This window comes from Ambystoma mexicanum, chromosome 4q, assembly GCF_040938575.1.
Source record: "Ambystoma mexicanum isolate Mex_15411 chromosome 4q, UKY_AmexF1_1, whole genome shotgun sequence".
In the NCBI taxonomy this organism is placed as follows: domain Eukaryota; kingdom Metazoa; phylum Chordata; class Amphibia; order Caudata; family Ambystomatidae; genus Ambystoma; species Ambystoma mexicanum.
Genome location: NC_090928.1, coordinates 1069750585 through 1069777410, shown reverse-complemented (window position 1 = coordinate 1069777410; position 26826 = coordinate 1069750585). Strand labels below are relative to the sequence as shown.

The window sequence follows — 26826 nt, the reverse complement described above, 5'->3', positions numbered from 1 at the left end:
CTTCAGTTCGGTTTGCACCGTTCACTGAGCTTAAGTGCGGTTTTCGATCAGTGCCGGAATTCCCATGTGCTGTTGTGGCGGGTTATGTGTATTAGTCTGTTGTTGCAATGCAGTGAAGTGCGTGCGGATTGCTGTGCCGAGAAGTGGTTGTGCGAGTTTGTGTATGTACTATGCAGAAAGTTATAATGGTTTTCAAGTATTTGTCGATTTCGTACCACTTTGCCTTTGTGTTTCTGCGCCCAAACCTCTATGGTTATCTTATGTGTTTGCTACTCTGCTGTGACCAACTAGTTGGCAGGCATGCTGCGTAGTGGGAGCTCTCTTTTATGTGGCCCTAGTGGTTTGTGTATCTAGCTGATATCCGTTACTTCACCTGCGGCAGGTGTAGTTTTGGACACAGCACTTGTCCCTTATTGTCCATCATGTTGGTTGTCCCCACCTATCCAAGTATCCTTTAGGATTGGTGGCGTGTGGGCCTGGGTTGTGAGGTGTGCGCCCACCCCCCCCTTATAATGGAGGGGCAGGTTAGGGATTATGGTTTCCTACAGGTTTATTCACGGTTTCATTGTGGTCCTTTCTTACTAGTTGATTCCTCCTGAATTTGAAGCAAAGAGCCAGGGTTTGAGTCAATTTCTGAACACCAAATAACCCCTTGTGTTGCGTATGTTTTTTTTGGTAGGTTATTCCAGGTCAAGGTTGAAAGGTGACTGAAAGATGATCCTCTGAGTTTAATTTTGTGTAAGGTTTTGGTACTAGGCGAATGTCGTTGCTTGATCTGAGTGATCTTGTTAGATGGTAGACTGTTATCTTTTATCTTTAGGAACTCTGCTCCCTGGCCGTGGACTGCTCTGTGTTATGCACATCGTTTTGAACTTTATTCTCTCTTTTATTGGCAACCAGTGTAGCATTTTCAGCACTGGGGTAATGTGTTCTCTTCGTGGTAGTCTGAACAGGAGTATTGCCGCAGCGTTCTGGATGCGCTGACATTTAGTCGTTCTTGCATTCCTAGGTATAGGCCACTGGCATAGTCTACTTTGGACATGAGTGCGATGATGGTGAGTGTTTTGTGGGTGAAAGAGAGGAATGGTAGGATCCTTTTTACTGCATGTAGCAGGAAGAAACCTTTCTTGATTATGCCTTTTATTTGTGGTTCAAATGTTAGTTTGTTGTCCATCAAGACAATACGGTTTTTTACTATCGTTGATGGAGTCGGTGCTGTACCCAGTACCGTTGGCCATGGGATGTAGTGGTTGTTTTCCTTGCTTTTAGCTATGATCATTATTTCAGTTTTGCGAGGGTTGAGTTTGAGGCTGTTCGTGTTCATCCAGCTGTAGAACTCTTGTGAGCAGTTGTTCAGTGTTTTGTTTTGTTCCTATGTATCTTGTAGACGATCTGAGTGTCATCCGCGTAGTTATGGCATGTGAGGCTGTGTTTTTTGATTAGTTTGTTTAGTGGCATCAGGTATATATTGAAGAGCAATGGGTGGAAGGATGATCATTCTGGTACTCAGCGGTTGTATTCTGTTGTAGTAGATTTGAAAGGTTTGATCCGGACGGTTTCTGTCCTGTTTGTTAGGAAGGATTTAATCCTTGGTAGGGCTGTGTCAATGATTGCTATTTCTTCTAGTCTCCCTATAAGGATTTCATGGTTGACTGTGTCAAATGCTGCGGAGAGGTCCAGAAGGATTAGAGCTGTGCTTTTGTCTGATTCTTTATTAGTCTTTAGATCGTCCCAGATTTAAAGCAATGCCGTGTCCGTTCCCCTCATCTGTCTAAAGCCTATATGTGCTTGGTCCAACAGTTGGTGCTCCTCTATGAAGTCGTGTGTTATTCTGTAGACTTGTCTCAAGTAGTTTAGCTGGGTAGAGGATGTTGGATATGGGTCTGTAGTTGGAGAGGTCTGCCACGTTTCCTGCTGTGTCCTTGAGGAGCGGCTTGATGAATGCCACTTTGAATGATTGCAATACTTTCCCTGTTGAAAGTGATTGATTGAAAAGGTTTCTGTAGTATTCCATGGTTGTTTTTTGTTTGAGGATTGATTTGTGTATGTCTGAGGGACACGGATCCATTGGGAAGCCTGCTTTGTTGCTATTGTTTACCAGCTTGACGAATGTCTCAGCTGATAATTGGGAGAAGCTTCAGAGTTTGTTCTGGTGATCCTCGGATGGCTGGGTGGGTCGCATGTTGTAGTCGATTGGTCTGCTTTGTATGATTTGTTGGATGGTTGTGATTTTGTCATTGAAGTAGTCTACAAGGCCATTGGATAGCTTCAGTGAAGGTATCGGAGCGTTGTTGCAGCCAGGAGGGTTTCTTATTTCGTGTATGATTTTAAACAATTCCTTTTGGGTGTTGGTGGCTTTGGCGATTCTGTTGTATTTCTTTTTGGCCTCATTGATTTCCTTCTTGTATGAGTGGATTTGTCACTGGAGTTGTAATTTCTTCACCCGATAATTTTTTCTTTCCTCCATTCAAGTTTCCTGTTTTTCCTTTTCATAGTGCAGAGTAGCGGGGTAAACCTTTACCCCGCTACTCGGGCTTTTGCTTTTTTGCATGATGGGGTGAGGGGTTTTTCCTTTGAGATCCCGTTGATCGTTCCCACAATCCATTTATGGAGTAGTTCTGTTTTTATTTTGATGTCCGCTTTGTCCAGGATCGTTGTTGGTGGTTTGTTTATTTCTAATTGTTCTGCTAGGTTGCTAGCTCTGACGGCTCTCCAGTATCTTTTCATGATAGTTGGCAGTTTGTCTGTTTTTTTTGCCGTTATCTTGGAGAGTGTGATCACGAATGGAATGACGAGGTCGTCGCTACAGAGGATTTGTAGTGGTGGCGTTGTGGCGATAAGATTTCTGTTGGCCGAGATTGTGTCTGGCGTGTGTCCCACAGTGTGGGTTGCTCCTTTGACTAGCTGATGTAGTTTCATTGTCTTCAGTTGTTTGGCTAGTGATTTCTGTGAGTTATCGGATTCTTCGTTAAACAAGATGTTAAAGTCTCCGTGGATTACCAGGTGTTCTTGCTCGATGGCTAAGTTGGTGATGGCTTCAGAGAATATGTCGGCGAAACTTGCATCGTATGTTGGTGGTCTGTGTACCAGGACGAATTTGAGGTTTGTTTTTGGATTTGCTGTTAGGTGGAGGATCATAGATTCGCTGTTTTGGATGTTTAGTGGTGCATCTGTTTTAATTTTGAGGTGTTCCTTGTATGCTATCGCCAGTCCTTCTCTTTTGTTTTTCCTGTTTACTTGTAAACACTTGAAGTTGTCAGGGATGCAGTTATGCAATGTGGTTTTGTAGTTGTCATCTAGCCATGTTTTGGTTATGACTAGGATGTCGATACCTCCTTCGCATAGGGGTTTGAAAACACATGTTTGGACTTTAATCTGGCGTTGATGAGGCTGCAGTGGATCTTTTTGATATGGTTAGAATTGTTTTGAATCCTTGCTTTGTCTTGTGGTTGGTCTGTTGGGCTTCTTCTTTGTTTAGGTCACAATTTGGTTGGTGCCCCATGTATTCTGTTTCCTTGCTGAAACAATCTGTTAGGTTGATTGCCGGGTTGATGATAAATTCTTCTGCTTCCTCATCCTCTGTTTTGCGGTTTTGTGGTTGCTCGCGGTCCCCTTGTGTTTTTTGTGATGTAAGGGGCGAGGGCTTTGGTTTCATTCCTTTCCAATCTTGGGTCATCTCTTCTCTTCTTGCAGGGTTCTGGTTGGTTCTCGGCCTGCCTGGACATATTAGCGCTGCTGAGTTGTCGAGGCATTGAGGTAGTTGCGAGATACAGTGTTGGATATAGGGATTTATCTCTTCTTGTGGTATTTGTTTTGTTGGCTGCAGTGTTTTCCTGCATGTATTCTGTATTTGTGATGGTTTCTGCTGGAGTCGGGCAAGTATCTGGTCGGTTTGTTCTATTTTCCGTTTCTCTTTGGCAGCATCCTGCTCTTTGACGGGGCATCTTAGCGTCTTTGGTGGTGCGATAGCTCAGACTTTGGTTACAAGGGCTGTAGCCCGCCAGTAGGACGTTGTGTGGTTTGAATGATGTCCAGTTTTGTCCTCTTCGGCTGGGTTGATGGAGTGTACTCTGTTGGCTTGTGTCTTTGTAGGTTGGTTATGTAGGTTGGTTATGATCCGGTGGTGAAGATGCTCTTGAGGGTTGCTCTTGTAGATTGGCAGGAGTTGTTTATGTTGTGGGATTCCTGGTTTGGTAGTTGTAGGGTGTGGGATGTATATCTCAGGGTTTTCAATGGTGGTTGGCTGGGTAGTGATTTATTTATTGTTGCAAAGTGCGACCTAAGTGGCGAGCTGGAGGTCACGAACGAGGCACTAGGTCCCTGTTAGAGTGGAAATGCAGTAAGTAAATCGGGGGAGGGGGCGGGACGACGAGGCAGGGAAACAACCCGGAACGGCAGGCAAGAAGCGCACACAGTGCCGATACTATCGTGAGTTACATGACAAAATGCACAATTTACAGACTAGGACAGCCACCCTGCGGTTTGAGTGACAGCTAGGCTGTGCATGAATGGGAGAAACCTGCTGAAAAGGTGAGGGTTTTGGGACTGAAGACAGTCCACCACTGGGAAGAACAACCCGATGAAGAAACCGTGAACGAAGCTTGCTGCATCCTCCTGGGCCTTTGAATTGCCCGGTGAAGGCCTGCTGCTGCGCTGAAACTCCTTTTTCTGATCGACAAGAGAAGCTCCAGAAGGGACGACTTCTTCCGTTGGGTTAGTGGGATAAACTAACCCCGAGACGAACGCCACTGGACCATCTTCCCTGACTGGCTGTGCTTCTTTGCTACTGCAGGAACCGAGTGCCAGGGGTAGAAAAATCTGTAGTCGAGTGCAACGTCTGTGATCCGGTGCAAAGCTCCAGGAGTCTCCCCAGTACCCTTCAGAAGCTGGACGACCAGAGCTAGAGTCCCCTCACCAGAGTGCAGGACTCAAGGAGTGAAGGAAGCCCAACCAGTGTCCAAGATCCGCTGTGGTGGTGTTTACCGAGCGCTGAAACCGCGAAGTGCTGCTGATCCAAAAAGAGCCTGTAGCTGCCGCCGATCTCCGAATTGCTGTGCAGGAGTTCTCCAGATGTCCTCCCTCTTGTTCCCTCGACTGAGGCCCAGGAACACAGGATCTGCATCACTGCAACCAGACAGAAGCCAGCTCGACCACTCTTCTTATAACCAAAGGTATTGTTCTGACTTGGAGTACTTACCTCAGTGTCTTTAGCTTTGTTCTTCTCAGTTGAGACTTGCAGTAGCTACTTTGCTAGAGTTGATTTCAGCTCTACCCTTCACAAGTGCAACAGCTTGTGACCCTACAGTGAGTTTTCTTCAAGCAAACTCTCTAACTTTGTGCAAGACTTTGCTATCAAAGAAGTGCCTCAGCTCCATAGACTGTGCTCCAATTAACTTTGGCTGTCCTGGCTCCCTGCAGACTCTTCTAGTCCATTTGACTTTGATACTTACTGTCCCTCATAGGTGATAACTCGGTTTTTAACTATTATTGCTGGGAAAGGTTTTTATCTAGACTTCATTGGAAGATTTAAGTGCTCACGTGTTCTGAGAACCTGTTTGACCTTTTCCTTCCCTTCCCTTCCTACAAACATCAGAATCTACAAAGTGTACTAGTGATATATAAATGCCATTACTGTCCTTGTTATTGAAGTCACCTCAGGGTGTAAGAAGATTGTAAGAAATAAAGAGTATCTACTAGCTTTGTGTTGATTCTGGAAAGTATTTTAAAGTATATTTGATTGTTATACATATTGCCCTTTTTAAAGAATGCTTATTTAAAAACTGCTGTTAAAGAATGTATAACTAAAACCTTGAGTAGAAGTGTTAATTGGCTACTTGTATTGGTGGATTTCATAGCTACAGCTCTACAGCTCACATGTACCTCTCTTGAGAGAAAACTGGCTGCTCAGTCACACTACACAACTTGTGTAGTTCAAGCCTGTACCAAAAGGTGGGTTACATAATACCAAGGGGACAAGTGTTGTGTAGTCTCCCACAGGGTTACTACATCAATTCTTGCCTAATAGAGGGCACTTTACTGTATTCTTTGTGCAGCAAACACCCCTTTAACTCACCCAATGGCTACCCAAGGCGGTTTCCAGTATTAATCAGTTATGCATCATGTTGCAAGATGTAGAAGAAGCTCTAGCCTCATCCAAAAATGGAAAGGTGGCCGGCCCAGACCTAATACCATTGGATCTCAACAAGGACGAGCCTGGTACGTGGGCAGTTATACTGCTCTAGTTTTTTAGGGCAGTTATATCCACAGGATCCCAGATTCTTGGCACAGGGCAGTCATTATCCCTGTATACAAGAAGGGAGGCAAGGATAGACCAGGCAATTTTAGACCTATATCCCTCTTGGATGTGGCTGGGAAATTGTTTGGAAAAATAATCTTGAAATATCTTCAGACATGGGTATCCCATAAGACCATAAGTGTTCTTCAAGCAGGCTTCCAAAAGGGGTGGGGTACCATAGACCAGTGTATCATGTTATATTTAATCATCCAAAAATATATGGTCCTACTAAAAATGCTCTTGTACGTCCTTTTCGTGGACGTTAGGACAGCATTTCACTGCGTGTCCCGAGAACTATGGAAGGTTCTGCACAAACGGAAAGTACCAGACCACTTGATAGGTATTATATCAGCCTTATGCTCCAAAACTATGTCCTGTGTACGGTTTACACTGGGCCGTGAGCAAGCCACATACTTTGAGGTGGATCTCGGTTTCAGGCAGGGCTGTGCCCTGGGCCCCTTCCTGTTCAATGTATATTTACAAGGAATCATAGATGACCTAGTGAGGGGGGTCAGCATTGCCTGAAACTGGCTACAACTAAGTTCCTGGCATTATTCTATGCGGATGACGCAGTTTTAATAGCTATGTCACCGGATCTTAAGGAATTTCTAGCAATCTTTATAAGGAAGTCTAGGGAGCTGGGTCTTGGTATTAATGCGGCCAAGACGAAGTCAATGGTCATTAAACCGAAAAGCAGGAAAAGGGTGATCCTCTGAATTACGATTGATAATTGAACAGGTCCAAATGTTTTGACTATTTGGGGGTGAGAATACAGGTAAGCCCCCGATGGGCCCAACAGCTAGCCAGGGCGCAAGCCACACTGAGCAAATATAGTGGAGCAATCTTGGCCTTCTTTAGTCATCACCGAAGTGGGGCAATTTCACTGGCACTAGAGCTATATCAGAGGCAGGTGGTCTCAGCCGCCCTCTATAGTTCAGAGTTATGGGGGTACGAGAACGTAAAGACTCTCCTAGTAAAAGAAAAGAGCCTATCCATCTATCGGCTCGTTTCCTTTTGGGACGAGACAAGCACTTGAACCGTGTACGGAGGCACTGGCACATATTATGTCATTGAAAGGCGCAAGTGGATTGAAATGGCTCACCCATATAAAAAAAAGTCTTATTTAACTTGAATATGGGTGAATTTTGTAATGAGACTGGCAGGCTCTGTAATCTGAGCTGGAACAAAATGAACCCACTAATAAAACAGCGTTGGGATATGCTCATTCTCCAGACCTCAAAGTTCAGGCTGGGGACCGCCTAATTAGCTCGAAGACACGCATATGGTTATAAACCCTGTCTGGACCAGATTAGGCCTGCCACTGCAAGATCACTATATTTGAGGGTAAGATTAGGTATGCTGCCTATCGGCACTTTTACCGCCAAATGGAATGGCCTTGCTTCTGCCAGATGCCCCATCTGTGGTGTCCAGAGGAGTCACTCTCACATTTTATATTATTTTGTAATCTTTTCCAGCGGCTAAGGTCCGTATACTTGGGGCCCATCCTGCTGAAGGCAGGGATCAAGTCATGACCTATTGCTGTGGAATTACTGGTCCAATCTATTAGCCCCCCAAACATGGGTTGTTAGGCAAGATTCTATGCAGTACCCTTTGTTAAACTACAACAACCCTGACCTCCTGGCAATAGGAACCCAACCTTTGTTAGAAGTCTGTACTACACAGGTTGCTAGCTACATAGCAGCCATGCATACCACAAGAGGGGAGTTACAGAGATTCACAGTGACAAATATTCAAATAAACTCTTACACACAAGGTTTCTTGATTAAACAATCATTCATTTATTTAACAGTCAGTTTGAGTAAGCCATCTTCAGAAGGGGCAATATAATAGTAACACACAAATAAACTCCAAAATACACACTTAGTTTCTGTAAATCACCAAGTACCCATTTGGGATGGCACACAGACACTTCCTACACCCTCAGGTGACTTAACTAGCTAGGACACTGTGGACATGAATATATTACTGTTGCATTTAGAGCAATACTTGGGAGTATGTAAAAAAAAAGGGTTATTAGAACACAATAAGAGATCACACAAATATTCTGAAGCAGGTAAGTACTTTTGGTAACCTCCAATGCGAAGTAAGTTAAACCCTTCCTGGATGGAAGACAAAACACAAAGGCAGAGGGAAGAGGAGTAATTCAGGGAGGCAGGTCAAAGTCAATTGGACAAAAGTCTAGGTGAGCTGAAGCAATTTTTGCAGGTAGGTAAGTTTTGCACAATGTTTTAGAAGTGTTTGTAGAAAAGAGGAAATCAAAGAGGGGCCACAAGCTAATTAGGCTTGTGATGTACAGAAGCTGTTAGTAACTCTACAGAAGCAACCAAGACAAGTCTCCACTGAGAACAAGTGAGTCTATACACCAAGAGGTCGTTCTCTTAGACTGTAAAGTACCTTTGGTTAGAAGAAATGGTTCCAACTGGCTTCTGTTGATGTGCAGATCCTGTGTTCCTTGCCCTCAGTCGTGGGGACAAGAGGGAGGACGTCTGGAGGACTCTTGCACTGCAACAGGACAGTCGGCAACAGAAAAGGACCAACTTCTATTCAGTGGCACTTTGCGGTTTCAGCTCCTCGCGTCTCAGCAAATAGCACCACTGCAGACTATTGGCTTTTGAGATGGGCTTTCCTTGCATCTGGAGTCCAGCACTCTGTAGAGGTGGCTCAGGCTCGGTCAGTCCTGCTTCCTGGGAGTCCGGAGGATCTTCCTGGAGCTCTTGGCCAAATTAAAAGCAACGCACACAATCTGGTGTTCCTCTCCCCGGCTCTTCGGTTCTAGCAGCAACTGGAGTGAAAATAGAACCAGCTTCGAGAGGATGTCCAGACGGGCTTACTTTAGAGTTGATTGGTTCCACCAACTCAAGGGGAGAAGTTGTCCTTCCAGGGCCTCTCTAGTCTAGATGAATTCTGAGCTTCAGCACAGCAGCAGGGCTTCACCAGGCAAACCAACGGTCCAGGAGTTGCAGCAGGTAGACACCTGATGCAACTCCTGGACCGTTGGTTTGCCTGGTGAAGCCCTGCTGCTGTGCTGAAGCTCAGAATTCGTCTAGACTAGAGAGGTCTCTTCCAAGTTCTTCGGATTCCTTCGTCCAGTGGTTGACTTCGCCTTCCAAGCCAAAAAGCCTCGCCTTTTATGCAGGTTTCTCCCATTCATGCCAGCCAAGCTGCCAGTCAAACAGCAGGGTGGCTGTCCTTGCCGGACAGCCAGCCGGCCCATCACCTTTGGGTGCATTCCTGTAACCAAGGCGATTAAACACAGGGGGTTTTGGGCACCTCCCTCACTTCCTGCCCCCGCCAGACATACTGGAGCCAGAGGCGGGCTTCACTCATGACAAAGGGACCAAACTGTCATGACCCTCAGCCCTGATCCCCACTGGCAAGCCCGTTGGCCAGGTGGAATCGGGACTCAGGTCTCAAATAAGGCCTGGCATTCATCTCTCAGGCCCTCCTGCGGCCAGTCCTGGCACCTTTGGCGCCAGGCTCATGCAGTGTGAAAGACAGCAGCTCAGATCACTACTTTATTCAGGCTTTCAGTCAACATGCAGGCATCCACATAGCTTGATTCCTAAGAACCAAGCTTTGCGGTATAGTGTTTTGGGTGTGGTGGCCTACGGACTACTTTACCTGGACTACTTTATAGTGGCTATTTAAACCACACCCGATCAAGATAACACGCTTTGTGTTACTTTGCAGCTAGCAACGTGACGCTCACTGTGTCCAGCTTACTCATGAGCCTGGGAAATCGGGACCTGCTGAAAGACAAAAAGACATTGTTAGCAGCAGCATCTTACCTGCAATCTCCGTCCTTCACTGCTCGCAGCTCCTGGGAAGCTCCGTTGGATCTGAGCGCCGCCCGGACCCAAGGACCTGAAAAGGAAGAAAATATATATTTGGAGGCGGTATTAAAGACATTTCAACCACAAATTGCTAAAAGACTTGCCTGGCTGATTGCCTTTCGGTCGGCTTCGCTCTGGAAATCCACAGGAGCTGGGAACACACCGCGACCTACGTAAAAGGGAGAAAACACAGAACAGCGTAGACGAGACATCGCAGCGAACAAACAGAGAAAAGGCATGCAAGTATAACAACACAATAAACAGCAATAGGACCTACCAGACATCGCAGCGAACAAACAGAGAAAAGGCATGCAAGTATAACAACACAATAAACAGCAATAGGACCTACCTGAAAGACATCACTTGGACCGCAGTCAGTGAAGTAACTGGACCGTGCACGCTCACGAAAGAAAACGTGCCCCTTCCCAGAAAGCAGGACGGAGCGCTTGCTAACCTCTAAAACAAGGTGAGAAGAGGGCCCAGGGGGGCTGAAGTCATACGGGAGGTGGGGGGGGAACTTGCCTTGGTCGGCCAGACCTAAACACAGTCCTCCTGTATTTCCAGGCGGAAACTTCCACCGAGAACCACACAAGGGAATCACAGAGAAGGATACCACCGACCAATGGCTGGGAGGCGTTCCCGGGGGTACCAAGTGAGCGTAACACAAACCTGGTTTGGCGCGCAGAGTAAATCTTAAGAAGGACCTTGCCACAAAGAAATGGCAAAAAAAGACGACCGGCACCATTTTGACCACAAACGCAGCCCGCGGTAAAAGCACAATATGGTAGTTAAAAGTAAACCACTGCCGCTAGCCATTTATCAAGGAAAGGGTAACATAAAAATGTTACATGAGAAACTAGACCAAGGGGATACTAGGTAACCCCTCCAGCACCCTAATGTGAGATAGTGTGTGCTGGGTCTAGAAAGTTACAATGTAAGTAAATTTAATTTCACTTCACTGCTCTTGGAAACAGTAGTTTATCCAAGAGAAGGTATTTAAACCTTTGGGATATGTGAAGGACTTCCCTGTGCCACTGCACTGAAGGTGGTGTGCGGTACAATGTAAAGGATGATGCCTATGGAGTTTGTCAGACTCCACAACCAAAAGAGAAACAGTGTACAAAATCACATTAAAATATACGAGAGAGTGGGAAAAGGGTCTCACTCTCTCCAGGTAAAAAATTTAAGACCTCAAAATCCAGCAAAGGTGCTGGGGGTCTCTAAGGTACAGAGGAATTAGCACATTTCTGAGAATCCTCTCTAACATGGGTGCTGTGGCCTGTTTTTTTGCATAGAGCATGTATCCTGTGGAGGAAAATGGTAGCACTTCAACTGGACAACAAGCTGCAAGTGTAACTCTCCTGCTGCTCCAGTAACCCACTTTGTGTAGTGACGTCAGTTTTGTTTTTATATTTTCCTTTTACCGTGCTACTGATCCTTTGTACTGTGATAACGGATTGTGTGACTTTTGTAACCTGATGACTCAATGTCGAATAAAGGTTTTTAAACTTGAACTATCTTAGCCTCCAACATGCCATCATTTTATAGTTCTAAAATGTTATAAGAAAAAACATTAGCTGGCTCATCTTTTTTTTTCCCATCTTTTATAGAATCTAAACACAGTGCTTGGGTTCTGGCTGTATGTACCCTGCATTGTCCCTACTCTGCCTTCCTTTTATGAGCTTCATTACCTATTTTTCCATCTTCAAGGCCCTCCTTAGATTCATATGCTTAGTATTCTTGCCAGTCATTGGGCGAATGCAAGAGCAATCTGTTAAAAATAACATTTTTATTTTTCAAAAAGTGAACTAGAAGCCCTCGCTCTTCCATGGGTGACTTTGGGAACTTCACATTTTGAGCCTGGGTTAGATGAAGGACTCTGACATCTTCTTTGAGGCAGCTTTTTTGTTCCTTGGTTTTTAAGCATGTTAACATTGCTTAATGCTGCTACTTGTTTATGAAGTCTTTTAGACAGAATTTTCAGAACTTTTCCCATTACATTTGGTTCAAGTGGCTGTTAAGTAGATCTTTCCTTTCGAATGGATTGTGTCCTCCCACATATTCCTTATCATATGATATTTCCAATATCCAGCTTAGCAGCTGTTTAAGAATTTGTATTTCAGTGCAGGGCGCTGTGCGTCAATGCCTGTCGACTTGATGTCCCTCGAAGGCCTCTGTCTTGATGTCGACGTCACTGAGGGCATATATAGTGCATACAGTGTCCGTTGGCTTCAGTTCCGTTTTTACACTATAATGCTTTGGATACAGTACGCTTCGTTCCTTTGTGAAGAGAAATCATAGAAAAATGGCTTTGTCATCTCGTACTCTGAAGTCGGGTTTCAAAAAATGCTGTGACAGCTGTTCGAAGATGTCTGTTACGGACCCCCATAGAATATGCTTATGGTGTCTGGGATTCGCTCATCCTACATCGGATTGTGAGGACTGCCTGCCCATGACGTCGAAAGCCCTGAGAGACTGCAGAGGGAAACTTGCGGCAGGTAGGACCCTTAAATCCCTTTCGACTCCATCGAAAAGCCAGACTTCGGACAAGTCGTGAATTGTTTCTCCTAGTTACAAGAAAGATAAGCGATCCCGATCGCGAAGTGGTTCCCACCATTTTTCATCGTCTAGACATTCGAAGAAACGGCACCAAAGTTTGCCATCTTCGACGTCTTAGAGTTCCTCTCTGGAACGGGTCGTATGCTCAACTAAAACTGCCTCACCAGCTGAGTGCTAAGAGTTTAGGCTTAAAATTATGAAGGTGTTTGAGAATGCTGCCTTGACCCCCTCTAGTACAGTCAAAAGCCATTCTCCGGTCGAAAGACTCGATAAACATAAAAGCTGTGCACCTTCGGGCCCGGCAGGCAAAACTCCTCGAGAGCGGTCTAAGGATACCTAGAATCGAGGAAAAGTCCCTTTGAGGACTCAGTCGACATCATTGGTGCCAAAAACTCATGAAAAGCCATCAACACATCGTGCTTCGAGCTGAGGTCGACGCAGCCATCGAAGCCCTCGACATCGACAGCTTTGACGATTTCAGCACCTTCGACAAATTTTATGACCCCATCCGGTACTATGGAAAAAACATATAGCCCTTTGCCTAGGGCTGACTTTTTCAAGTCTCTTTCCTCAATTTGAGGACACAGAGCCTTCAGAGGAGTCTAGACCTTTTGGCCTCCAATATGGTACGCCATTAGTCCCTGAGGCCCTAATTTCTGAAAAGTCCAGAATAAAGAATCTTCAAAAGTGCCTACATGATGCCAGTGGTTTGGACACCAGAGGTAGAGTTTGGTAGATCAGATCCATCTGTTCATGCAGAGGTTACCTAGAGGCGAAACAAAAAGTTGTTCCATGGTAGATGCACTGCCACCACTGAGTTAGATCCAAAAACAAACGGATAACAAAAGTAACAGTGAAGTGTTTAATCACAAGGGACCACTAGGGTAAGTCCTGTAGGTGCCTTTGCTGACACGTGTTTTGACCAGTATAGGACTTTTTCAAGGCATGGCTTAGAGTTGGTTAGCACGGTCCATTTGCTGTTGTGCACGCAGTGGTGGTAAGGCGTGGACTGACGGGGCAATCACGTGCACCAGTGAGATCCTCAAAACAGATTTCTGTTCATTATGTCAAGCACTGAAGTGTGCGTGAAGCTTCAAAGTGATCAAAGCCCAGGTTGAATACCCCATCGAGTCGGGTCCACTGGCAACAAGGCTGTGTCGCGTGTCCGCTTACACTCGCTGGTCGATTCCCGTTCTGGGTTACAAAATGCCTTGGGGAAAGTTGTCAATCAAATGATATGCCGGTGTATCCCCTGATACGTTCTCAAACGTCTGACAGGCAGTTAGAAGGTATTTGGTTTAATTCCCAAATAATAGTAGAGGTGTTACACCACAGGCCGTTTTGCCGAGCCATATGTAAAAGGTGGGTCAGAGGGAGAATTCTCAAAATGTGCTAATTCCCTTCACCTTAGAGACCCCCAGCAACTTTGCTGGATTTTGAGGACTTGATTTTTTTTTAACCTGGTGAGTGTGACCTTTTTTCCCCACTCTCTCATGTGTTTTGAAATGTGTTTTACTCTTGAGTTTTCTTTGTTTATGGAGTTTTAGACAACTCCATAGGCATCATATTTTAATTTGTGTCACACAGCACCCTCAGTGCACTGGCACAGGGAAACCTTGTCATGCTTTCGAAAGGTTTAAATACCTTCTCTGGGATAAACTACTGTTTCCCAGAGTAAGTAAGTGAAACTGACTTTACTAGTCTTTTTAAATTCCTAGACCCAGCACACCCTATCTTACAATAGAGTGCTGGAGGGGTTACTTAGTATCCCCTGTGTCTAGATACTCATGTAGCAGGCAAATGCTACCTTTTCCTCTCGAAATGGCTGGTGGTAGTGGTTTTATAATGAACTACCATGATTTTTACCGACCGCGGACACCGGTAGCATTAAATCGTGGGCGCCATGTTTTTCAAGATGGCATCTGAGCCCCCTCTGTAAAAACAGGTCCTGGTCTTCTTTTTTCACCATTTCTTTGTGGAAAGGTCCTTCTAGAGTTTTGCTCTGAGTGCCAAACCAGGTTTGGTTCCTTTGTTCATTTGCCTTTGGCGGGCTTCAGGACTGAAGACTGCCTCTGGCGCCTGAGTGTCTGGGGTGAGCAGGAAGTGAGGGAGGTGCCCTAAACTCCCTGTGCTTAGTCTCCTAGGAGACCCAAATGCACTCTGTGGTGATTGGCTGGCTGCCATGGTCATGAAGTCAGGCATGCAGGGGTCTCATGCACAGGAGACCTGGGTGGACACTGTCCTGGCGCCTTTGGCGGCAGGCTCATGAACACAAGTAAACAAGAACATCATTTAACACCAAAAAGCTTTTATTATGGACATAGCACTTCAGATGCATTAACCTTGAACATTCCATCCATTATGCAGCCCCAAGTGTATTCTTGGGTGTGGCTGCTAATGGATTGCCTTCACACGTGCTCACTCTCTAGGAGTGGCAAGGTGTGGCTGGTAAGCCGGCCATAATTGGCGTGCCCACGATCTCAGCTATATAAGCTGCCCCGATCCTCAAGACAGACGCTTCGCGTTATTCTGCACTTGCAAGCAGCGTAACGCTCACCGTCACCTGAGGTCAGACTTACCTTTGAAGATCGTGCTTCCTGGACATCCTGCTTCCTGCTAGCATACTTACCAACTGGGGGGGAAGCTGTTCCCACCTGTACATCTCTTCAGCAAACCAAGTATTGATCTTTACACTTTCCGGAACGCCGAAATCTTCATCTTGGCACCACAGCACGACACGCTCCATCGTCGATAGCCGCAATGCAAGGAAAAACAGAAGACAAGGTTAGACATCGAAAAAACAGTCAGTTTAAGGTTGCGCTTCGCCATACTTTGCGCTTTTCCTTAAACCACCACTTACCTGCTGTCGAACATTGCGGTAGCATCCATCTTCCATCCGGCCGCATCTCGCGTCTCACAGCTGCATTGAGGCGGCATTTCATCTAAGGGAAGAAAACAGAAGAGAGACATTATTCCGAGCATAAATAGGAGCAACATATAAAGACTTTAAACAGAACAAACAGCATCACAAGAGCTGAAGAAAGACTTACCAATCATAAGGAGAAGCATAGTCGCAGCTGGACTGGACTAATCCTTATCAGGGATCAGTGAAGGAACTAGATCCCATTCGACGCGGCCCTGCCAGAAGTAGCAGGACGGAGAGCTTATCTTCCATAATTCACAGGTGAGCTTAATGGGTCAGCGTATGCTCACAGAAACTGTACTTTGGGGTGAAGGGTTCGAGAGTTACAACAATCAGATTGGTGCACTCACACTGGTATCTCCACGCAGGAGCAGTATCGCCACGTACCACCGCTCAAGGGGGTGATTCAAGTTCAGGGAGGGCTCCAACCGGGCCTCAACGCCTCCTCAGAGACCAGGTGAGCGTAACACTGGCTGACTGTCCGGCATAGAACAGCCACCCTGCTGGGTGAGTGACAGCTAGGCTGGAATGAATGGGAGAGAACTAAATAAAAGGCAAATCTCTTGGCTTGGAAGGCAGAGTCGACCACTGGAACGCAAGAACCGAAGACGAGCTTGAAGAGGACGGCTGCTGCAACTCCTGGACCGTTGGTTTGCCCGGTGAAGCCCTGCTTCAGGTCTGAATCGCTAAATTCATCTCGACAGAGAAGCCCTGCAAGGACGACTTCTCCCTTTGGGTTGGTGGGACCAATCAACTCGACACTAAGCCACCTGGATACCAATCTCGGAGCTGGTTTTATTTTCCTCAGAGTGCTGCAGAAACTGAATAACCAGGGAGAGGAACACCATCTTGTGTGCTTCACTACAGCTACCAGAATTGAAGATTTGCCAGCTTTTTCACGAGTCCCTGTGCAGTGCAGGAGTCCCCCAACGTCGTTGTTTGTCCCCACGACTGAGGCCCAGGAACAGCAAGATATGCAGGAACTGCCAGGAACAGAGGTCAACAGCTGCATTTTTTTTTCATTTGTAAAGGTACTGTAAAACCAGATTGAGTACTTGCCTCTTGCGGTGAAAGTGCTTGAAACTTTCCCAACTCACCGGCCTAATCAGCTTGTGACCCAACAAATGATTCCTCTCTTTGCAAACTATTCCTGAGATCTTTGGCAGAGACTTTTCCGTTTACTTACCAGAACTGCTTTATCCGATCCAAGACTTTGGACCATTGACTTTGGCCTAGCCTATTGAATTGAATTGACTCTTCTGGTGAACTCAAAATATCTGCACTGCCTCCGAAATAACTGTATTCTTTCTATGTTCTGATAACCTATGCCTTTTTGCTCCTCCATCAAAGTATTCTGAATGCTTTAGAAACTTAGAGTGTACAGTACTGAAGTATATTTGTGTGATTATATTGCCTCCTTCTCATGAATGTTTTATAACTGAAAGTTACATACATTAATAAGTCTTTAACAAAGAAACCTTGAGTGTAAGAGTTTATTTGAACACCTGTGATTGTAGACCTCTGTAACATCATTACAGCTCACATTCCCTCTTTAGATAAGCCTGGCTGCTCAGCTCTGCTACCAAAAACTGTGTAGTACAGACTTAAACTAAAGGTTGGTTTTGCTTACACCTGTAGTCGTGAAGATTACTGGAAGGAACTTTTTGTTTTGTTGTTTATGGTACTTGAGGCCCTCTAAAGCAAGAGACTTTGCATGAAAGAGACTTGGGCGCAGAAGGCCTTGATATTAAGAAAAGGAACTGTAACCCCGTGCCGGAGAAGCCAAGGAGTGTGCTCTGCTCAAGTTTCCCGCCTTGTCCCGGGCTGAAAACGTGGGGAAGGGAGACCCTGGCCGTAATATCGTGACTTATTCTTTTGTGAACACTTCTTTTCTTGTGAACATTATCCCACACTATTTTATAGCATAGCAGTAAGGATTGGCAATGGGCTTTTTAGTATTGTCTCTTTTTATTTGACTAGACTCCACTAGGACTGTATTATTATTTGATGGTCGTAGCTTGCTCCCAAATTAGATTTAGGTGTAGGTTGGGCGTTTATCTCACCCATTTTATAGTTTAATAAACACCCTTGAACTGTGATTTCTTGTGTCTGTCTTACTTTGATAGCATGCCTTCCTTACAATACATAGAATAAACTATATTTTCATTTAACCTATAAGTGTGTAAGTGTTCCTTTGGACCAAATGCATGCTACAAGTTATTTGTACCTTCCTACAGCCCTCTCTCGCTCTTAAGATATGCCTGGCTACTCTGCTGTACTACCAAAACCTTGAATGGTCTTGCCACAATGTCTAGTTGTGCATTTAAGGTACATTGTTTTTCAGCAATTTGGAAAAGAGATGCTGATTTCGATAGGACTGCATTGTGAAGCCATAGCATTAATTGCCATTTCAAACTTCTCACACCCTTTATGGTTCACTGCTTACTGATATACTTCCACAAACCCAGGTAGAGAACGTTTTTGTCAGTTGGATATTGCACTTTTTTGAGTATTGTTGCTCCTCCGAGTGTTTTCAAATGGTGGGCCGACCATAGACTACAATCTATCCAGAAGGTTTAATTGTCCAAATGAGAAAGAGGCAGAGTTAATAAGAAGGGATTTCTTGAATGGGGTAGGCCCCCCTACTAAAGCTTCCATGCCCTCCTTAATCCGGCATTTTGGAGCTGATGCTCTGGACATTACCCTAGTATGATTAGCCTTTCAGTCTATAATAGCAATCAATCTGTTAATCTCAGTAAAATGTGTTCGAAGTATGGCATTTTCAAGTAAGCCGCCACTTTCTCTCCCCCCTCCTGCTAACCCGCATCCTGACAAAGCCTTTTCCATGCTCCACTCTGCTGTCTCTAACACACTCGGTGTACTTGCCCCTGTTTTGAGGATCTACATGAAGCCTAAATTCAAGTGCAACTCTTGGTATGATTCAGACCTCGTCACCCTTAAATGCAAGTGTAGGGCGGCTGAGAGGAAATGGCTGGCATTTTATACACCCTCTGACAAACTGATCTGTTGCCTGCTCCAAAGGCATTACTGACTCTCCGTCCTCACTAAGAAGAGAGCTCAAATCCAAGCCTGCGTTTCTGCAGCATCGAACAACTCGGCTGAACTCTTTAAAATCTGCAAGGAACTGGCCAATCCTGCTGCAGACTACCGCTCCTGTCCCTCCCAGGCCCTCTGTATGGCTCTGGCCTCTCACTTCATCTCTAAAACTCAGGACATCCTGTCCACCCTCACCTGCCTCCTCCCCCCATGCTCTCATCTCCCGTACAACCCTTCCGGCCACCCTTCCATCCTGCTCCTCCTTTCCTCACTCCTCCCCTGATGAGGTTTCAAGACAAGCCTGATCTATAAAAACCTCATCTGAACAGGTTCTCAAGAACCACATTGACACCCTCGCCCCAGCCTTAGCTAACTTCTGCAACCACTCCTTTGCCTCCGGCACCTTCCCCTCCCCTCTGAAGCACGCTCTTGTGCACCCCCTTCTGAAGAAGTCCTCTGCCGACCCCTCCCTTCCGGTTTATTATCACCCTATCACGCCTTTCCTGGGAAAACTCTAGAAAATCTGCCCATCTTCCAGCTCAATCTTCAAACTGAATCTGTTCGCTATCTCCATGACCATCAGTCTGGTTTCAGAGCAGCCAGCAGCACGGAAATTGCTCTCCTGAACATCCGTCAAGACCTGCCCTCTAACCTTGATGCTAACCCCCCCCTGTCCTCATCGTTCTTGATCTCTCCTCTGCCTTTGACACGGTTAACCATGCCATCCTGCTCAATCGTCTCCATGATAATACAGGTAATACGGATAATGCGGGTATCACTGATCAGACTCTGGCCTGGTTAACTTCTTTCCTCTCTGACCGACCCTCCCAGGTCCAACTTGGATCCTTCCTCTCCTCGATTTCTCTCTCTCCACCTGCAGTGTCCCACAGGGGTCTAACCTTTCTCCCTGGTTGTCCAGCCAATATCTGACCTCTCGCCCACCACATTGTTGCTTTCTGCTCCAACTTCCAGTGCTATGAGGATGACAACCAGCTCGCTTTTAGGCTCCCCACGGCCACCTCTTCTCCTTCACTCATCCTTGACTGTCTCTCTGCAATCCAAGAGTGATGCGCCGCCAACAATCTCTGCCTGAATGCCAGCAAGACCGAGATCCTCCTCGTTGACACACCTACCACTCTCTCTCTTTCCCCTCACTCTGGCCAGCCTCCCTGGGGCCTCCTCCTCCTTCTTCCACTTGCGAGGCTAAGAACCTTGGGGTTATTTTCGATTCTACCCTCTCCTTCTCTCCTCACATCTCCGACGTCTCCAAGAAGTCAAGCTACCAACTGCACCTCCTCAGAGATACTCTCCCTTTCCTCTGTTTCCCCCAGAAGTGCACGGTCTCTAGAGCTCTGGTTTTTTCTAGGCTTGACTAGTGTAACAGCCTCTTCTTAAATCTGCATGCCCATACTCTCCTTCCTTTGCAACTCATCCAGAACAGGACTGCAAGACTTGTCCCTGGCCTCAAGCCCAGGGATCTAATCTCTCCAGCACTGAAATCCCTCCACTGGCTCCCAGTGGCTGCAGGGATCAAATTCAAGACACTTTGCATTATCCACAAGGCCTTTTGGGGCCTGTGACCAAAATAGCTCCAGCTTTCTCTTCTGAAGTATTTTCCTACTCTAGCCCTTCGCTCCTTCATGTTCAACTCCTTGAGGGTCAGGCGCTTCTCCAATCAATGAGCTGGGGGAAGATTTATCTCCTCAGCAGGCGCCTCCCTCTGCAACAGCCTCCCTGCCTCTCTGAAACTCGAGCAAAACCACATACGGTTCCGAAAGCAGCTCAAGACTTTCCTCTTTGCTTCTGTCTTCTCTCTTCCTCTTCCCTGCTGATCTCTTGTCTGATACTGCCCTGGTTACCTTTCCACCATCTGAACCACGTGCCCCTGTCTCTGCCCTCCCAGTTGCACACTTGTGCTGCTTCCTGGCAACCCTGCACGCGGGGATCTATCAGTAATACTACAGACTCCCTACCTGCACTATCAAGCACTTGCTGTTCTGCACTTAATCTTGCACTGCTGGCTGCACTTCTTACTTCTTGATGTTGTTCCTATGACTTGCACTTGCGCCTCCTCCCCTTCTCTCTGCACTTTTCCCCTTTCCTCTCCCATGCACTTGCGCAATGTTAATGTCACTGGGCCTAGTAAAATTGTTGTCTTGTCCCTCCCTGTTTTCCCCCACCCTGCCTTGTTGCGCTTTGAAACACTTGTGTTTGGGCATGCAATAAATAAGATATCATATCATAAAGGTAGATTGACTGCTAGATCGCAAAGCTGCTTATTGAAAAGGTTGTGTATGTACACTACGCCAATGTCCAGTTCATCACATTGGTAAATCATTTTTCAGAGAAGTTTTTTTTTAAATATATACCTCCATACAAGACATTTCACTGGATATTGTTTTTCTCTGTTGGGATTTTGGCTTTCAAGCAGAAAGACGCCTGTGTTTAGTGACTTATAAAGGACTACGTAAGGCACTGTTAAAGTTCTCTTTAGTCACCATCACATAATTCCAGAGACTTTCACGTTGATGCCCACCCACCCCCATGAAGCTTGTTTAGTAAATGCTACATGTTTCAATACTGAATTACGGTTAAAGACCAGAGATGTTATTCACTTCTGCATCCTTCCTTTAGGTTGAAGATCCCAGCCTGCCTAATGATGAAGGTATCACCGCACTTCACAATGCTGTCTGCGCGGGCCACACCGAGATAGTGAAGTTCCTGGTGCAGTTTGGCGTTAATGTAAATGCAGCAGACAGTGATGGGTGGTAAGAAACCTTGTAATAATGTTTTCTGCCACACATTAATCTCCATACTTTTTTTAATGTAGATTACAACTCTTTGCAGCATGTATGTTTAGGTCCCTTTACTTTTTCATACTACTGCCTACATTTTGGTGTTAAGCAAGTTTGTTCAGTTAATTGGTGTTAGGTAAGATTGTCATATTTATGATAAATCTTCATGACCTGTGTAAACCCTAGAACGTTTTGCTTGTACTTGGTAACCATTTTACCTTGTCCCCTCTCACCTAGTATTTTACTCTATTTTATGGGTGACCTTTTTATGTCTCTCCATAGTGTTCGGTTGAAGGTACAGTTTCCTACAACTTTTGGGCTTAGGCTGGGTTGCCCCTTTGTACTCCTCTGTTAATTTCTCTTTCATATACTTGGGTGAACTACTGTTCCCAAATAGTAAGGAGGGATTTTCATCCTCTTTACATTTTGTATAAGTGAGCCAGCCCAACCCACCTTATGTGGAGTGCCGGGGGATACAATGTATCCCCTTTCTTACTTACCGGGTAACATTATGTTACATTTGCAAGTTTACTTGAATGGCTGGTGGCAGTGTAACTACCCTCATGACTTTTAAACCACTTATGCTTGCAGGCTGTTAATTCAACCTCAGTAATGCACAGAAGGGCTAGCATATTGCTAAAATGGTGGGCTCCTTCTTTTTTCGCCATTTCTTGTGTGCTTGCTGTTTCTGAGGTCTTCTCCTGCCATTCTAGGTGAGAACGACCTCAGTGGAAGTTTTGTCTTCGGCGGGAACCCATTGTATTCCTCGCCCAGGCAGAGAAGGCAGGAAGCTAGGGAGGAGTCCAAAACTGTGCAGCTCTTTGTCTTCCACCTTGCCTGAAAGGAACCAACTCCCAGTGGGGTGCTGGCTGTCCTGATTGGAAAGCCAGACCGCCCCTTTCTGTAAAGTGCAGGGGCAGATTGGAGAAGTTGTGCTGTCGTTCCTGTTAAATACTCTGAGCCTGGAAGCTACTGACAAGTCGACCACTGGAGCTGAAACCGAAGAGGAAGATGTAGAAAAGACGGCTGTAGCAATTTCCAGTGACCGGATTGCTTGCTGTGTAACCAGAGCCGCTGTAACCCTTCCTTCCAATCAACCTGGGGGTCCTGAACGCTACGACACCCACCCAGAGGCTGGTGAGATCCACTAGTCTCAAGAAGACCTGCATTTTGAGCCATCCCACGGCATGCTGTGAACTTGCTGGGCTGCAATACCCCACTACCTCGAGCCATTGTGCAGTACACGGTCTTCGGAATGATGCTGGAACTTTGGTGACATCCTGCAGGGCTGATTTCAGTCCGATAAGTCCCCTCACCAGAGTGCTGGACCCGAGCAGTGATGAGAATCCAACTGGCAATATTCAGTCTACTCCTGACTCCTGAAAAAGGTGCCAAAACCACAGAGCCGCATCCAGCCATGAAGAAACTCTTGCTTGGAGCCATCCCCATAGATCCCTGCTGCACATTCCATTCCAGTGTCCTGTCTTCATTCTCCATGACAAGGAATTCAAGGACTGGATTTTCGGCTGCAGATCCTGAAGATGTCCTGCTGCAAACTGCTCCTTTGTGCTGAAGTACTGTGTTACTGGGGTATTACTTAGAATAAGCCTTGTGTGATTCCTGTGAAGCTTTGGGGGTGATTCATGTGATTGGAAGTCCTTTCATCTAGTTCACCCAGGCCCAATGCTGGAATCCCTCTAGGGTGTCTCTCTGAAGTCCCTAGACCCTAACTAACTATAAAGTGAACTGTTTACTTGTTTTGAAGAGCCTTCCCCTTGAACTCTGACTTTTCCTACATCTGTGCCTACTGTGACCTGTCTGTTGGCCACTAGAGCACTATTGACTCCCCCACCCTGCCACCGAGAACACTCATGCTTCAAGAATAGGGAAAGACTTATAAGGTTTAGGCCTTTTGCATTGAAATATAACACGTGTTCAAAAGTTACTTACTTGTAAAAGAGTTGGTTGGTAACTGTTCCTCTAAAATATGAGCAGTTTCAAGAGTTCTTACTTTGCTATGAATGTATTCTACCAGTCTTAAAAGTATATATAGGCTTGTTTTACTTGCCTGTGAATAGGATCCTCCTCTTCACAAAAGTAATGCTGTTGGCTTCACCTAACTATTTCCTTCAGAATATAAGTGTATATGTTCACCAACTGGGCTTTGCTTCCCTTGACTTGCTTTATAGCCGGTCTAGAATAAGTCTGCCTAGGGTTTTACCCACCCTGAATAGCTGTGTGCTATTCCGAATAAGTATACTGTGGGTTTGGCTGACCATGGTCATCTTTGTGCAATCCTAAAGTTATTGCTTACCTTAAGCTGTGTTTCACTGATCTGAAAAGCAACTGTAATAGTTTATTACAACATTAGGTCTTACTCAATTGGTATAACTGGAGGTTATCTTAAATATAGTTATAGGTTCATAGTGTTCCATGAGTTTGTGCTCCACTATTCACAAAAGTATCCTGGTAACAGCTTTGGTTTACTAAGTGATTTATTTTTTTTAAAGGTTTTTGTTGTTGTTTATTGGCATTTTACAATGAGCATCAACATTAGGGAACAAACCCCTTTCTCACCCACCATCCCCTCTCCACCCTCACCGCTGCCCCCTGTTAGGTAAGAATTGATGCAGTCACACTACCAACTTGTGTCGTACAGACCTATACCAAAAGGTGGGTTACCTAATAACAAGCAGATAAGTGTTGGGCAGTCTCACACAGTGTGACTGCATGAATTCTTACCTAAAACTGGTGGCAGGCGGTGGGATTGGCGTGGAGTGTTTACAGTTACTATTTGTTGTACTTGTGCCCAACTAAACTAGCCACAAGGCTAAGCTCCACCAAAACTTCCTCGGGCAACACATTATATTGGTTGTAGTAGACCATGCTACCAGTTATCCTGAGGCCATACCTATGAGAACTGTTACTGCTCAGGCAGTGGCGAAGGCCCTCCTTGGTATCTTTACCAGGGTAGGTTTTCCTAAGGAAGTCATCTCTGACAGGGTATCAGATTTTATGTCCCACTACATGAAGACCATGTGGAAGAACTGTGGAGTGACTTAGAAGTCAACAGGCTACCATCCCCAAACCAATGGGTTGGTGGAGAAGTTTAACTGTACTATGAAGAGCCTAATAGAAGAAAGTGGGTTCAGCCCCTTTGAAATTCTTTATGGTCATTCGGTCAGAGGCCCTTTTTGGGCCTGATCAAGGAGGGGTTGGAGTCACTGACTATGTGCTGGGCCTAAGGAAGAGGATGGCTAATGATGACAGAAGCTTCAGAAAACCTGAAAGCAGTTCAGGCTCTGGTCAAACAATGGCATGACCAGAAGGCCAACATGGTGGGGTTTACCCCAGACCAGCTTGTCTTGGTTATGGTACCTACAAGGCGCAGATGGCCATACAGGTCAAATGGATTGGACCCTTCAAGATTGTGGGTAAACTTGGAGAGGTTAATTATTTAGTGGACTTGGGCAACCCCAAGGAGGCCCCTAGGGTCTATCACACTAACTGTCTGAAGCTTATGTTTCCAGACCAGAGCTAGGAGCTTTGCTTCTAGCCTCTGATCAAGAGGAGGAGAGTGAGCCTCTCCCTGATCTCCTCAGGTGGGACAAACTTCAGATAAGACAAGTGAAGGAGTAAAACTCTCTTGGGTTTGATTCTGCAACTATAGGAGTGCAAGGGTCTGTTGAATCAGTTTGCCTCCCTGTTTTCATTGACACCAGGCTTGACACCTTGGGGCCAGCCTGACATTCTCACTGGTGACGGACTCCCTGTCAAAACCAGGAGTTACAGAATGTCAGATCATACAAGAACCCACATAAAGGAAGAGTTCAAGAAGATGCTTGATCTTGGGGATATTGAGCCTCTACAAGTCCATGGGCTAGTCCAGTTGGACTAGTAACAAAAGCAGAAACCAAAGAGTTGAGATTCTGTTTAGACTTTAGAGCTCTTAATGCAGTTGCCACAACTGATGCCCATCCTTAAACCAGGACAGATGAGCTGGTGGACAAACTTGGTACAGACAAGTTCCTCCGTACATCTGACCTGACCTCAGGTACCAAATGGCTCTGACAGACCATTCCAAGGAGAAAACCGCATTTTCCACCCCAGGAGGCCTCTACCAGGTTAAGGCTATGCCTTCTGGACTCGAAAATGCACCTGCTACATTCAGAGGATGGTGAATCAAGTTCTGAATGGGTAAGAGGACTTCTGCATGGCATACTTGGATGACATTGCAGTGTTCAGCCCCACTTGGGAAGAGCATCTTCACCACCTAAGGTATGTTTTGCAGGCTTTCGAACAGGCCTGTCTAACCATGAAGGCTAGTAAATGTCAAATTGGTCAGAGCAAGGTGGTCTACCTTGGACATGAGGTAGGAGGAGGTGAAAGAAGGCCATTGCCTAGAAAAGTACAAGCTGTACAAGACTGGGCCACCCCTACTACTCAGACCCAATTGAGAGCCTTCCTAGGTCTTGCTGGGTATTTCAGGAACTTAATAGACAATTATGGAACCATAGCTTCTCCCTTGAATGTGATCGCCTCACCCACATTCCCCAAGAAGGTCATGTGGAATGAGTGTGCTAAGGCTTTTGAAGGACTGAAGCAAGCCCTTTGTCAAGCTCCAGTCTTGAGAGCTCCTGACTACAACCAGTCCTTCGTTGTACAAACAGATGCTTCTAACACAGGGATAGGTGCAGTTTTGAGTCAACAGGATGAGAAAGGCAGGGATCACCCCATCTGCTTCATCAATAGGAAACTGAAGGACTGTGAGACAAGGTGGGCAACTATTGAACGTGAAAGTTTTGCCATTGTGTGGTCTCTGCAGGGGTTTAGGCCATACTTGTATGGTTCTACTTTTAGTAATCAGACCGACTACCAACCCTTGAAATGGTTAATGCAGATGAAGGGGGGGATTCAAAATTGTTAAGGTGGTCAATCAGCCTCAAAGGGTTTGATTTCACCATAGAGCACAGGTCCATGTGTAATCACCAAAATGCTGATGGTCTCTCCAGAAAGTATGACCGACTGGATTAGGAGATTCATCCAGGAGTGGATTAAATCCTCCTGTCCCTTAGTCTGGGGGGGGCGAGTGTTAGGGAGAATTCTAATTTCTGTGCTACTTTCCTTCAACCTTAGAGACCCCCAGCTCCTTTGCTGGACTTTAGGATTTTTTCATTTTAATCCTGGAGTGAGTGAGCCCTTTTGCTCACTCTCTCATGTTTAAACCTGATTTGGATTGTGTTTCCTTTTTGTTTTTGGCATCTGACAAACTCCATAGGCATCTACATTTTGTATGGTGACACAACACACCTTCAATGCTATCACAGAGAAATCCTTTAGATT

At 45.7% G+C, this 26826-nt stretch overlaps 1 protein-coding gene across 4 annotated transcripts in view; it reads left to right on the top strand.

Annotated features, from left to right (window-relative positions):
- Positions 1-26826, top strand: part of TP53BP2 (tumor protein p53 binding protein 2) — a 642763-nt gene that overhangs the window by 535250 nt on the left and 80687 nt on the right. For all 4 annotated transcript variants that reach the window (XM_069608638.1, XM_069608637.1, XM_069608636.1 and 1 more), the window contains exon 15: positions 21323-21456. In XM_069608638.1, the coding sequence (XP_069464739.1) occupies positions 21323-21456 (134 nt within the window). The remainder of the gene's footprint in view (positions 1-21322; positions 21457-26826) is intronic.